Source organism: Ursus maritimus, unplaced genomic scaffold, assembly GCF_017311325.1.
Source record: "Ursus maritimus isolate PB19 unplaced genomic scaffold, ASM1731132v1 scaffold_12, whole genome shotgun sequence".
Taxonomy (NCBI): Eukaryota; Metazoa; Chordata; class Mammalia; order Carnivora; family Ursidae; genus Ursus; species Ursus maritimus.
This window is the reverse complement of record NW_024423564.1, coordinates 51,489,272-51,502,764: the sequence shown is the minus strand read 5'-3', so window position 1 is coordinate 51,502,764 and position 13,493 is coordinate 51,489,272. Positions and strand designations below refer to the sequence as shown.

The following is a 13,493-nucleotide window of genomic DNA, read 5'->3' as shown; positions in this document are numbered from 1 at the left end:
ACTAGATTTCGTTGGAGATTGGGTAGGGAAGAAGATTTTAAAAGATGGTTATAAATTTTAAATTGAGCATCTCAGAGGATAGAAATATAATAAAAGGTAAAAATAAATGATTTTTTGCTTAAAGGAGGCTCTATGCCCAATGTAGAGCTTAAACTCACGATGAGATCAAGAGTGTAACATGTTCTCCCAGCTAGGCCAGCCAGGCACCCTAGCAAAAGAAGACTTTTTAAGAGGAAGGTGCATTCAGTATGAACATGCTGATTTGATTTCAAGTTCACGCAGATCATCCTGGGGAGGTGTTTGGCAAGTTGAGGTTAGCCTGTAGCATCATTTTATTTTCATCCCACAATCCCCGCCCCCCCATACACACACAGAACAATGTTATATGCATGGCAGTTCAGGAGAGGGGGCCAAGTTGAAACGTATAGCTTTAATGTTATGCTAATGTATAGCTAAGTTTTGTTTAAAATGATGTTTCTAGACATAATGCTGACCCACATGTGGGCAACTCCTATTTGGCCCCGTCCTATTTTAAGGTAGTGCACGTGAAAAAACGATGCAAAGTGTTTAACCCTGTATACATTTTCTTATAATAAGAATTATTCTGCTCTTATGTTTTTTATGAAAAATAGAACATTGTGACTTAGCCAGGTGCTTTTGCACTTATGACTCTTGCTCTTTTGTTCTTTCCATGTCACAAGGTCAACTAATGTGACAAGCTTGGTCCTTGACAACGGAGTTTAATTTTATTGCAGGTCCCGTTCTTTCCCCAAGAAGGTGTGTTTTGTGGTTTTGCCCTCAAAGTGCTATATGGCAGATCTTAGCCTTTCAAGTTATTCTCCCTTATCTCAAACTTTCATCTCTAGTTCTTTTAAAACTTATTATTACCTGCAGGCAGGTAAAATGTTACAGATCCAGTCTTTATGGATATTAGTGCCAGAAGGACTTCAGTAGAGCTCAAAATTCAGCAAAGATTTTACAGAATGCTTTACATTTCAGTAGGCCAACTAAGTTACATTATTTAACTTCTGTAAAAGTTACTATGTTTACACTTCAATAGAATACTTTCTTAGGCTTTACTTCTGTAAATGTTATTTTTTTTTTAAGATTTTATTTATTTATTCGACAGAGAGAGACAGCCAGTGAGAGAGGGAACACAAGCAGGGGGAGTGGGAGAGGAAGAAGCAGGCTCATAGCGGAAGAGCCTGATCTGGGACTCGATCCCGTAACGCCGGGATCACGCCCTGAGCCGAAGGCACACGATTAACCGCTGTGCCACCCAGGCGCCCCTGTAAATGTTATTTTACCTAGATTATTCAAATGATCCTCTCAACAACTGTGGTGGGGTAGGTACTCTCTCCTCCCCTCCCCCCCCTTTCCATTTTGCCCATGACGAAGTAGGCTCAGAGAGGTTGTTTCCAGGCTCAGGGAGTAGGATTTGTCATCTGGGATACCTGATTTCAAATCTTTGTGTTTTTTTTAATGCCAAAGTATTTTGACCTGTGGTAAAATTGGAATGACTTATCTGCCAATTGAAACGCTGAACATTGTATTCCTTCTTAGAATTTCACTTGAGGTGTTGTATGACCTTCTAAAATTTCTGAGTTGGCTGAATATAAACCTCCCATAGTCGGGTTAGTTTCTTTCTCAGTCTTAAAACCATGTTCCTGCAGTAACCTGTGTCCTTTCTGTGCATGTGTGTGCACGTGTGTGTGCAGGTAGTAGGTATCTGTACCTTAAAGACTACGGATAAACACCCTCACGGCAGAAAGCACACCTGCATTTGGGTCAGCTGACAGTCCTACTCTCTGGCTTTTCCTCATGTGCCCCTTACTCAAGGAAGGGAGACCTGTCACTCTGCTTAGAATTCTGAATTTCACCAGTGGTCTTTTGCAGATTTTAGGGAGAGCTGATCCTATGATTGTCTTTTCTTTTTTCCTTCTTTAAAAAAAAAAAAACAAAAAACTAGTCTCTAAGAGAAACAAGCTGGTAGACTATACCAGCTTTAAGAAATAGACCCTATATGGGGCGCCTGGGTGGCGCAGTCGTTAAGCGTCTGCTTTCGGCTCAGGGCGTGATCCCACCATTCTTGGATCGAGCCCCACATCAGGCTCCTCCGCTAGGAGCCTGCTTCTTCCTCTTCCACTCCCCCTTCTTGTGTTCCCTCTCTAGCTGGCTGTCTCTGTCAAATAAATAAATAAAATCTTTAAAAAAAAAAAAAAAAGACCCTATAGTCACAGAGAACCAGAAGCTTTCCTTGAGCTTTTCGTATGTTTATTGTGCAAATAATATCAAAGTGTTTTCAAAGAATGCCAAGATTTAAAAACCATTCTGTCTATAATCTCTTTCTGGGGGCTCCACTTGCCTAGTATGCTGATGTATGCGCAAAGCTTTATTAACTTTGTAATACCATGTCAATAATGGTTTTTGAGGACCCAGCCCTAAGTATTCCACATCTTACATTTCATGTTTCTTTCACAGCCCAGGGAGATTTGGACAGGCCTCTTGCCTCTCCACTGCATATGTGCCTCAGAGATCGAACCAGTTCATCTGCAAGGTCATTTGCTACGTCTGAGGTTCTTAGTGCTTCTCTCTGATGTCTGTGTCCTACCACTCACAGTTGTCAGCCATTTACGAAGGAAGAAACCACACGAATTTCCGGTCTCTAGTCCCGGGAAGTCTCCACCCTCTTAAGTTTCATGCGTTTATTCATTCACCTCAGTTATTGACTAAAAGTCTTACTCTTCACAGCCGACTCCAGGCCGCAGGCCCTGGGGATACACACAGGAAAGGATCTCTCTTTGTGTCTTCTTAGCAAGGGAGAAAAGTATATAAATAAATAACTACGGTATGTTAAACCCTTCTTAGAGGTCAGGTGGCAGGATGGGCTGCGGGTCAGCTCCCACCAGGCCTCTGTCCACCTGCTTGTGTTCTTTCCTTTTTCCAGGTACCCTTCTTTCTTCTTCATGCATCCCTGCCACAACCTGGTGATGAGGAGGTCAAGGATAAATGCTTAATGTGGTCATGCATCCACTTCCAATCCCCCTAGATGTCACCTGTGCAGTTTTCCAAGCTTCCGTGAGAGCGCAAAGTAAATAATACTGCCACTTTGAATCGACCCCATGAGACACGAGATCACACCAGGGTCTACTCTCCGTGATCTGTGGGGTGGGAAAATGTTGAAAAGGAGATAGCGCTGGTTTGTAGGATACTTAGACTTTAATAGAGAAGTTTTATTGCTCTGGAAGCCTTGCCTTCCAAGGGCGTTTGACACTGGCCCTGTTTCTGCTGCCGCTGAGTTGCTGAAGCCTGAAGGTTTAATCCTTAATACTGATAAGAACAAAAAGAATGTGACTTATCTCTCCAATCTCTGCAGAGATGGAAGGAAAAACCATTTCTCGGAACGTGATTACACGTTATTTGACAGCTTTTCAGTTTGCCCATTAATTTAGGTGTTTGAATAAGTAAACTCAGTGTGGGGGGGGGTTCAAGTATCATTTACTTTATAAATGTGATAGTTCCTTTTTGAAGTGATTCTACTCTTACCCCTTTTCCTCTGCCATTCGTAGAGTTTAAATATTTGCCAGTGCAGATGTTTGATTTTTATCTTCGCTCTCTCTTTGTTTAACTTTGTTCTCATGGGTGGTTAAGTGGAAGATAAGGGGGTTCTTGTTTAATTCTTTTCAACTGGTGTTGCTCAAATATTTGGAGAGCAGACACTTCCCAGAAAGAATGAGCAGGAACCTGGTTGGTTAGAGGTGAAGTGATCCCTCCCTATTCTAGTAGACCAGACACTGTTAGGCTGTTCCTAGGACCGGGGGTCTGCTAGAGGTGAGCATTCCTCAGTGTCCAGGCCTTCTTTGAAAGGCTCCTACAGCTACCGGTCAAGGTTATTTTGCTTTCTGTGCTTTCCAGAAAGATGTGTGCTCTTCCTAAAATGGAACTTGGTAGTTCAACAGCCCTAGCAGCAAGGTCTAGCCTTGGGTTGTAAGCTTCATCGGACTCTCCCCACATTTGTTCTACACCAGCTTCTGATCTAATACCAGATTCTGCTTCCAGAGGGAATAGTGGGATGTTTTTTAATCTTTTGCACCTGTCTTGGCATTTTAGCAGTGATTAAGAACAAGCAAACAAGTAAAAAATATCCCCCTATCCCATTAGCTGTCATCGTAGTGGCATTGTTAATGGGCTCCACTAGCAGCGTAAGCCTTGCTCTTCTGAGAGATCCTCAGGGATTTGCTTTTTAAATTATTGCCTTAAAAATGTGTCCGCGAACAATACCACATTTCACCATCACCCTGGGAATCCACACTGTGGGTGTGGTTTTTGTGTGTTAAGTGATAAATTGGGCAGGCTTCACTGGAAATGTTGAGGAAAACCCAGGGTTCTGAGTGATTTACCTGGCAAATCACCTTCCATAGGAAATTTAAACAAAGACCAAAAAAAGAGATTCAGGAAGTAAACCCCAACTGGTGTATGTGTCTCTCTCCTTTATGTCTTTTTCTTTCTAAACTGGGACTCCACTGAAAAGTTGATTTACACTGTGAATCGCGGCTGAATGAAATCCAATTGGAACTCACTTGAACACTGTTTTGATGTAAGATTCAAAGCTTCTGCAAATTTATTTTATCTTCTACATTTGCTGATCTCCTGCTTGTAAATCCTGTTGAAGGAGAATAAAAATGACTGCAGCCTGATGGGAATTAAATGTCTGAAGTTCAAAGCAGTTTGCACATCAGAGCAAACGTCAATCAAATGAACATCTTGCAAGCCAGGCAGGGAGTGAATTTCTCCATGGGGAAGAGATCAAAGTGGGAGTCACAGTTCTGTTTTCTCCCTCGGGATGCGGTTTCGATCAGTTGTTCATGAAAGTAAATCCAGAAGGAAGTCTTTTTTTTTGTTTTTTGTTTTTTTTCCAAACTTACGGGCGTAGGAAAGATAGAGTTATTTGAAACTGAATTTCAGGCACTGGTTTTATCTTACGAAAATAAGTACTGAAAGCAGTCATAATCCAATATCTCCTTTTTTTAGAGTGAGGGTCTATAGGAGATTTAGATAGGATCGTTTTCTTCTTATAATTCCTTTTTTTTAAAGCACCTATATAAAGATAAGTTGAATTGCCCTGCTCATTTTATGTGACAGTCTATGATTTTACCAGTGCTTGACCTTTTCCATAAATCTGGAATTACATAAATGTGACTGGCAGCTGATATACTTCTCAATGAGAAAATCTTTTAGGTAACCCCTAATGGCTCCTGACATGTTTTTATAAAGTTTTATAAGCATGAACTTTCTGTTTCTCTGAGTGCCCACATCAGGGTGAATAGTAGGTTTCTTTTTATAAATAGTATTTAAAAGAGGCACACGTACATATAATACATTCCCATCTTAGGCAAGGCAACCGTTTCCCTGGGGCTTGGAGGTGGCTCGCATAACGAGGACAGCTAAGCAAGGAATCCGGAGTCCAAAAGAGAAGCGACATTAGTGAGTGTGGGTGAGTGGAGGGTGGAGTGATAATCACAGGGTTTTTGCTCTTGTAATTACATCTCCTAGCTGGCTCACCAGCTCCGGATGCACTGTTCTCCTGTATCTCTAAGCCGCTGGTTGACACCTGCTTCCTTACCTGACTGGCGCGTCAGTGGCGTAGGCAGGGACAGAAGCAGAGTGAGGTTTATTTGTAGGCATTTCATGTCAACCCAGCAGGGGAGTACATGCTGCCCACGGCTGAGGTTCAGCACATGTGAAGGAACTCGAGACCACTGAGATTATTGTGAGACTGTTAACCACTTAAAGAATGCCATCTAGCAGGAGGAAGGAGTGTGGGTGACAGTTCTCTGAGTGTGGGGGCTTGATAGGAGTAAATTAACTTGAAGCCACCGGCATTCACCGCACCCATATTACTCAGAGCAAGAATTAAATCGGATTTCGAAATGAGGTAACAATCTGTTTATCATTCACTAGTAAACTTTGAGAACCGCCATGTCCTTGAGCTAACAAGACCGAGGTCGGATTCCCCTCTGGCTAAGGTTCTCCTGGAAGGTGGGTATTTCATGCTAAAACATCAGGCTTGTCCTCTGGATTCCTTCAGAAGTGAACATTTTATTTTTGGATCAAGTTTGATCTCTGGAAGGCTGTGTGTTTGCACCACATCAGTTGGGGCTTTCCTGGGTTGTGTTTCAGTATTAGACCTCGCCCGTCGTTCCAGTAACACCTAAGCTGTGGCCATTGTCCCTCATGTTGTTCTGCACCCTATATTCATTGCCCCATGCGAGAATTTTCAGAATTTGGTGCAGTTTTTTCTTTCTTGGTATTGTCTTATTTTTGTTATCTTTGTTGTATATAAGCCATTTGTTCCGGGTTCTCAGATGATCAGAATGCCAGGGTCTTTGAGCGGAGAACTTTGGTACCAGGAAAAGGAGAAAGCTGGCACGAGCGGGCAGCGGTCTGATCTATCTCCTGTCTGTGCAGAGAATGTGCATGCATACGCTCCTGTCGGCCGCTTCCCCGAAGCCCCTCAGATGTCAGTGCTGAATGGAGGGCAACTTGAGGCTTTTCTAGAATGAAATAATAAAAAGTAATTCTCTTACTGGCCAATTCCACAGCTATGCCTGTGGTGAACATTTAAGTTATCAACCATTAATAAAGAATACCTGCCTTTAAAATCTTCTTCCTCCACATACTTCCCTTTGTCCATAGAGCTCTTCCTCTGTAGCTATGCATTGTGAAGCCTCATGTTTAGCTGCTGTCATTTTTTCTTTCTTTCTTTCTTTCTTTCTTTCTTTCTTTCTTTCTTTCTTTCTTTCTTTTTCTTTCTTCTTTTTTTTTTTAAGATGTTTATTTGGGGTTGAGAGAGAGAGAGTGTGTGCAAGCGAGTGAGGAGGGAGGCAAAGGGAGAAGCAGACTCCCCACTGAGCAGGGACCCAACACGGGGCTCCATCCCAGGATTCTGAGATCATGACCTGAGCCACCCAGGCGCCCCAGCTAATGTCATTTTCTATTAAGTGAAATGCAATGATTTCTCCTATGCCCTACAATCTTTCAGAGTACTCTTTTCCTCGGAGAGAACTGAATTCTACTTCAGCTATTTTAGATAATGTTTAATGGTAATTTGTTGATTTATTGGGATACATGGTAGTATATTCATTATGAACAAGAGCTGGAATATATGTTCACATCTTGGTTCTGTTTGCTTTCCAGCTGTCAACCTTGGGCTTCTTGATTTAACATTTCTGTGCCTCAGTTTCCAGGCATTCAAGTGATGATAATATTAGTTCTTTTCTCAGGCTTTGTGAAGATCAGATGAGTTCATCCATGAAAAGTACTCAGAACATGTGATGAGCACTTAGTAGCTGGTAACTGTTACTAATACATCCAGTACTGGTTCCTACTGTTCATTAAATGCTTACTGTGTACCAGGCTCTTAAGAGCCATTTTCTGACTTGATTCTTAACAGAACCTTATGAAATAGGTACTATTATCACCATTTTGTGGATGAGAAAAACCGAGGCTTAGAAATCCTAAGTTATGTGCAGGAGTTACACAGCAGAATGTAATTTAAACCCAACCTGCAGTCCAGATCCGTGTACCTCTCCCTCCTGACCATGACCTAATCCTGTTCTGCCATGCTGGTAGTGCTTTGTTCATCATAGATGTTGAGCGGATATGACTGGGTATAGTACCCAGAGCTTTCCAGTGACATAGCTCTCTGCCCTTCCTCATCCATTAGTCACCAGTAAGAATTTATGGGATGCTACACATTGCCAGTGTGCTACACCTGAGAGAGAAATATAAATCCTCAAGTGACTTACAGTCCCACTGAGGGAACTAAGACTTCTCAAATACGTGAAAGGCTTTATGAAAGAATTGGGAGTTCAGTTTCTGTGTGGCAGGGTTTACACAGGAAGCATCTATACCAAAATCTTTCGCGTCTCATCTCTCACTTGACACATCCTTATTTGGTATATACAAAAGGTGAAAAAAGTAAGATAATTTGCTCATTATAATTTTTTTTAAGATTTTATTTATTTGACAGAGTGTGTGCACAAGCAGGGAGAGCGGCAGGGGGAAGGAGAAGCAGGGCCCCCGGTGAGCAGGGAGCCCAGCACGGGGCTCGATCCCAGGACCCCAGGATCATCACCTGAAGCAAAGACAGAGCCACCCAGGCACCCCTCATTATATTTATATTAAATTTTTGTCGACTGGTATTTTGTTACTATAAATGGAATTCTAAAACCAGACATCAACTATGATGACACTGTGGTAAGCCTGATTACAAAACAATGTAAAAAATAAGAGGCACCTGGGTGGCTCAGTCAATTGAGTGTCTGACCTTGATTGTGGCTCAGGTCGTGATCTTGGGGACGTAGGATCAAGCCCTGTGTTGGGTTCCTTGCTGGGCGTGGAGCCTGCGTGGGATTCTCTCCCTCTCCCGTGGCTCATGGGTGCACGTGCACTCTCACTCTCTCTCTCAAAGTAAATTTTTAAGAAAATGAGACATGGGCATGGAATTAAGACACTGAATGGCACTAGTCAGGTTGGAGGAGGAGAGGCTCATCATGGGCAGGAACTTACAGAAGTTCAGGGAGAAGGAGAAGAAAAGCTGGGCTTTGTTGAGCACAGTAGACACTGGAGAACATCGGAGTTGTGCTCGGACAGGTGAAAGACTGATCTGGTTAGAACTATAGGTTGGGAGATAATGGGAAGAAAAGGTTGGGTAAATTATTGGTGACAAATACGACATTGTGAAACCTTTTTATGACTCACAGATGTTTACTGAGCACTTTTGTTAACGAGTCCCATCCGTGTTTTATTGTTATAAAAACGTTTTTCTTAATGCTCTCCAAGATGATCTTTTCAGTACAGAAAGGAAAGCAACCTATATAAATAGTTTTCTTGCTGTGCTCCCCGGGAGCAACCTTTCATTTCACAAAGACCTGGGGAATCTATTTGAGTATAGCACAGGGCTGTAGACTTCACAAGGGGTGGGCCGATAGCCTAGGTCCTGGCCCTGGAGACTCCATCCAAGGAGACAGGGGTTCTCACCAAACTTATACTTCTCCCGGGAGAAATCATCAATAACTCCTGAGTTGCCCCTTTCAGCAAGTTCTTCATTATGTGTCACTTAAAGTAAGCAGTGTGGTGTGTGGCTCATCCTTGGACAGGGAGTTGGGTGATGGGTTCAAGCCTCTCTTCGTGGTGTCACTTTTCTCAGCTGTGAAGTGGGTAGGGCTTAAAGGGGACGCCTGGCTGGCACCATCAAAAGACCTCGTCGCTCTTGATCTCAGGGTCATGAGTTTGAGCCCCACGTTGGGTGTAGAGATAAATAAAACCTTAAAAAAAGTAGAAGGGGTTTATAATTTGTACAGCACAGAGCAGATGTGAGTTGCAGGCATACCCGCAAGTTCTGTTATCTTGATTCAAATTGGAAGACCTTCTGTCTTTGAGGCATACTGTTTTTGAGGCATACTTTGAAGTACCTATGTTTACACAGAAAACCAATCTACTGCTTTATTTCTAAAGGAATCTACATGGCAGGATTGGTGGGTTTCTCCTTTCTGGTGAGCCTGCCAAAGTCAGATTCCTGGGCCTTCCCTCAGACTCATTAAGTTGGACTCTTCTAGGATAGATCCTAGGAATCTGCATTCCAAATGCATCCCAGGTGATTCTGATATGCTAGACTTTCAGGAATTACATCTGAGGTACACTACATCTGAGTTATGGTCCTCTTCTGCTTGGACTTCCAGAGTCTTCTGGGGAGCCCGGAACGGGTAGGCATCGGCACCATGGATGCTGATAGAAGATCAGTGAATAGGAGTGCCTGATTTGACAAGAGCAATGCTGAGTGTTATATATACATAGCAGTGCCTGCCCTCGAGGAGATCTTGTCTATTCATATAACGATAAGAATCCACCCATGAAAAATACTCAGATGGAGCCATAATTAAAAATTATGGCACATGCTTTGAGAGAAGGTGGAAGCACTTGACACTGAATGAGAAATCATCCACAATCAGGATAAGACTTTGTGGGAGAGTAATAAGTGAATAGAGACTTATAATCCAGAGAAACTTAGAGAATTTTACTTGTCCAATATGGTAACCACTATTCAGTGATGATTTACATTTAAGATAAGATTATAAAATAGAAAATTCGGTATGTTCACTGGAATTAAACACTTTTTAAAAATTTTGGTGTCTAAGTTACATCAGCTACGTTTCAAATGTTCCATAGCCACGGGTAGCTACCATATCAGACGATGCACAAATAATACATTTTTATCATTTCAGAGCATTCTCTTGGACTGCCCTGATCTGGGCCAGGGGTGGTGAAACAAGCCTGGCACACTGGCTGTTTTGAAAATTAAGGTTTATTGGCACACAGCCGCACTCATTCTTTGCGAATGCTCTTCGGCGGCTTGCGCACTGCAGTGGCGGGGCTTTAGCAGTTGTGATAGAGACTGTATAGCCAGCCCACAGAGCCTAAATATTCTCTGGTCTTTTATTAAAAAGCATGTGAGGGAATAGGTTTAACGTGGCTGTCTAGAGCAAGGAGAGCAGGTGAATTCCTTGTATAGTGCCACTCTTGCTACACGGATGTTCACGTGCTACAAGAGAGGGAGAGTGAGATTATGTTGCTTTGCCCGCATGCACACAGGCAGCTGCTGGTGTATTAATTTCTTCTTTTCTCTCCATCTGTGGCTTTTGAATCACCAGTCTCCTGTCTAGACAAATTGGAGCAGGTCCAAGGAAGAGCAACCACGTTAGTGAAGCAACTGTGTCTTGGAGGCACAGTTGACAATGTTGATAGAATTCTGTCCTGGGTTGAAGGCAGGACTAAAGTTCTCTTAAAATTCAGTAACCTCTTCCTTTGAGACGATATGTATTCCAAACAAAGCTGCTTAACTCTCTTTTTGGAACCGAACACACCATGTGAAGATCTAGTCCCCTTGCTTATACAATCAGTTCAATGTAATAATTCTTATGTATTATGAGATGTGATCAGCAGATAATCAAAGTTCATGTGAATAATCAAGTGGATCTTGATTTTTAGAAGTGTTTCTTCTAGATCATATAGCTTCTCTACCTGGGTAAATGGAATTTCATCAATGGCATTTATTAGCTGAGGTATGCATTTTAACACAAATTTTAAAAACCCTAATTTCAGATTGAGCTAATTTCATGGGGAATGCCTAGAAATTTCAGAAGTCTTATCAGTATATGAAATCCTAAATGGATTATTTAGAAATTTAAGATTTTTTGCTTTTGTTACTTCTGGATTAAGTTCACTTAAAAATACTCGTAGGAAAAAAAATACTTATAGGGCTGTATATGATTGAGATGGTATATTTTCCTCTTATTTTCTTGCAGATTATTGTTTGCTCTAGCAAATGAGTTGTTGATTATACTAGCATTTATTTATCAGCAATTAGCCAGAGTACTAGTGTTGTTCTAGCCCCAGTCCTAGCGTTGCACTACCATTGGGAATCAAAAAGACCTTGACCTTATTTACATTACAATACAGAATGTGCAAACTGTGTGTTCTATACCATGAGAGGAACTTTGTTATCTTTTTTTTTTTTCAATTTTCTTCCTTAGAGAAGAAAATTGAGGCTCAGAAAAATTGGAGTTTGTCGAGAGTCACATGTTTAATAGTAACAGAGCAGGGAATCAAGTCTAGATATTTCCTACTCCACAAACATCCTTTTTCCTTCACTACTCACCAGTTTTGTTCTTGGTCACTGGTGTTCAGATAAGATAATTTAAAGACTTGGGGCGCCTGGGTGGCACAGCGGTTAAGCGTCTGCCTTCGGCTCAGGGCGTGATCCCGGCGTTCTGGGATCGAGCCCCACATCAGGCTCCTTTGCTGGGAACCTGCTTCTCCCTCTCCCACTCCCCCTGCTTGTGTTCCCTCTCTCGCTGGCTGTCTCTATCTCTGTCGAATAAATAAAATCTTAAAAAAAAAAAAAAAGATAATTTAAAGACTTGTTTCATATATAACATCAGAGCTTAAGTCTGAATTTTGTCAAATCTGTTTTCTGTATGATTTTATCAATAGTACCTGACTCAAATTCACTGCAGCGAGAATTGGATCAAAGGATGGTTATTTATTTATTTATTTTATCTCCTTAGAACTGAACTTGATTTCTAAAGCCTTCTAGAAACAGATATTTTTTTCCCATACTGTTCTGAAGTGATTTTTTTCAGCATTTAAAATCTAAATCACAATTTATTGTTTATGAGTTGCCCTCATATGCAATATGAACTATTTTGTTGGTTTGGGTTTTTTTTTAATTTAATAACCACTAAATAAATATTGCTGATTCTCTTCTATTGTTTCAGATTTGATGGGAACTTTAATACCAATGTATCTAGAACGATTAGTTGTGATCGACTTTCTACAACTGTTAATAGTCGGGCCTTCAATCCAGGACGAGATTTAAATTCAGGTCAGTAATCTCTTGGTTTATAAAGGTGAACTATATTCCACCACATTCAAGTTGAATAATGTATTGCTTTAAACATTTTCCCTTAAGATCTGAAGAGAGAATATCATATACGTAAAATTGGATATTTTTTCAGGGAAGTTGACGCTCAAAAGAGGGGAAGGAAAAAGAAAATAGCTGACCTGTATTGAGAATTTACTATATAGTATACATATGGCTAGACTTTTCAATCCATTATCTCATTTGTTAGGAGTTTTACATTTGTTATTTCGAAGATTATTTTAGAGACCCAGTTATCTTTGCAGTAGCAAGTATTGAATTTATATTCCCTATTTGTAATTTTTAATTTGTTTTGGTGTTTTGGGAAGAAGAATAAGGGAGCATTTCTACTAATAAACAGGCCAAGATGCTATTTATTGAAGTTGAACTTTGTTCTCGGTTTTGTTAAAACTTAATCATATGCAGTAGTAATAACTACTAGGATACCTGTGTGTGTGTGTGTGTGTGTGTGTGTGTGTGTGTGTGTGTGTGTGTAGTTCTGTGGAGTACACATTGTGTGTGTGTGTACCATATATATATATATATATAGTTCTATGGAGTTCCAAAGGGACATAGTATCTCTGCTTTCTTATCCTGGTGTTCTAGTCTATATTTCTCAACCTATTTGTCTTGTTATGTACACTTGTTGGTTGATTGGCCTGAGAACCTAAAGGCTTCCCCTTTTAAGAGCTGAAAATACCTTTAGAGATCACCTACCAGTTTCAATCCTTAGATTGTACCAAGGAAAAATCTGAGGCTCAGAAGGATCCTAAGAGTTCCCTTACTACTGGAGAGATAAAGGATCCAGTCTTAAACATGAAGAACTGTATTTCCCAAATTCCAGATCTCTTGCAGACATGTAAAACCCTAGAGAAGCTGAAGGAACAGCATATTAACTTTTAGAGCTCCATCCAGTCATGGCCTGTGGGGAGAATTGTATCCTTGGGGAGTTGTATACACAAACCAGATAATCTAGTAAGTCTGGAAAGAAAGAACTGTAAGCTTTATGTCA

General features: G+C 41.1%; 1 protein-coding gene across 1 annotated transcript in view; it reads left to right on the top strand.

The window, feature by feature from the left end:
* CACHD1 (cache domain containing 1) overlaps positions 1 to 13,493 on the top strand; it is a 198,828-nt gene that overhangs the window by 112,906 nt on the left and 72,429 nt on the right. Inside the window, exon 4 of the mRNA XM_040627205.1 lies at positions 12,339 to 12,445. Coding sequence (XP_040483139.1) covers positions 12,339 to 12,445 — 107 coding nt within the window. The remainder of the gene's footprint in view (positions 1 to 12,338; positions 12,446 to 13,493) is intronic.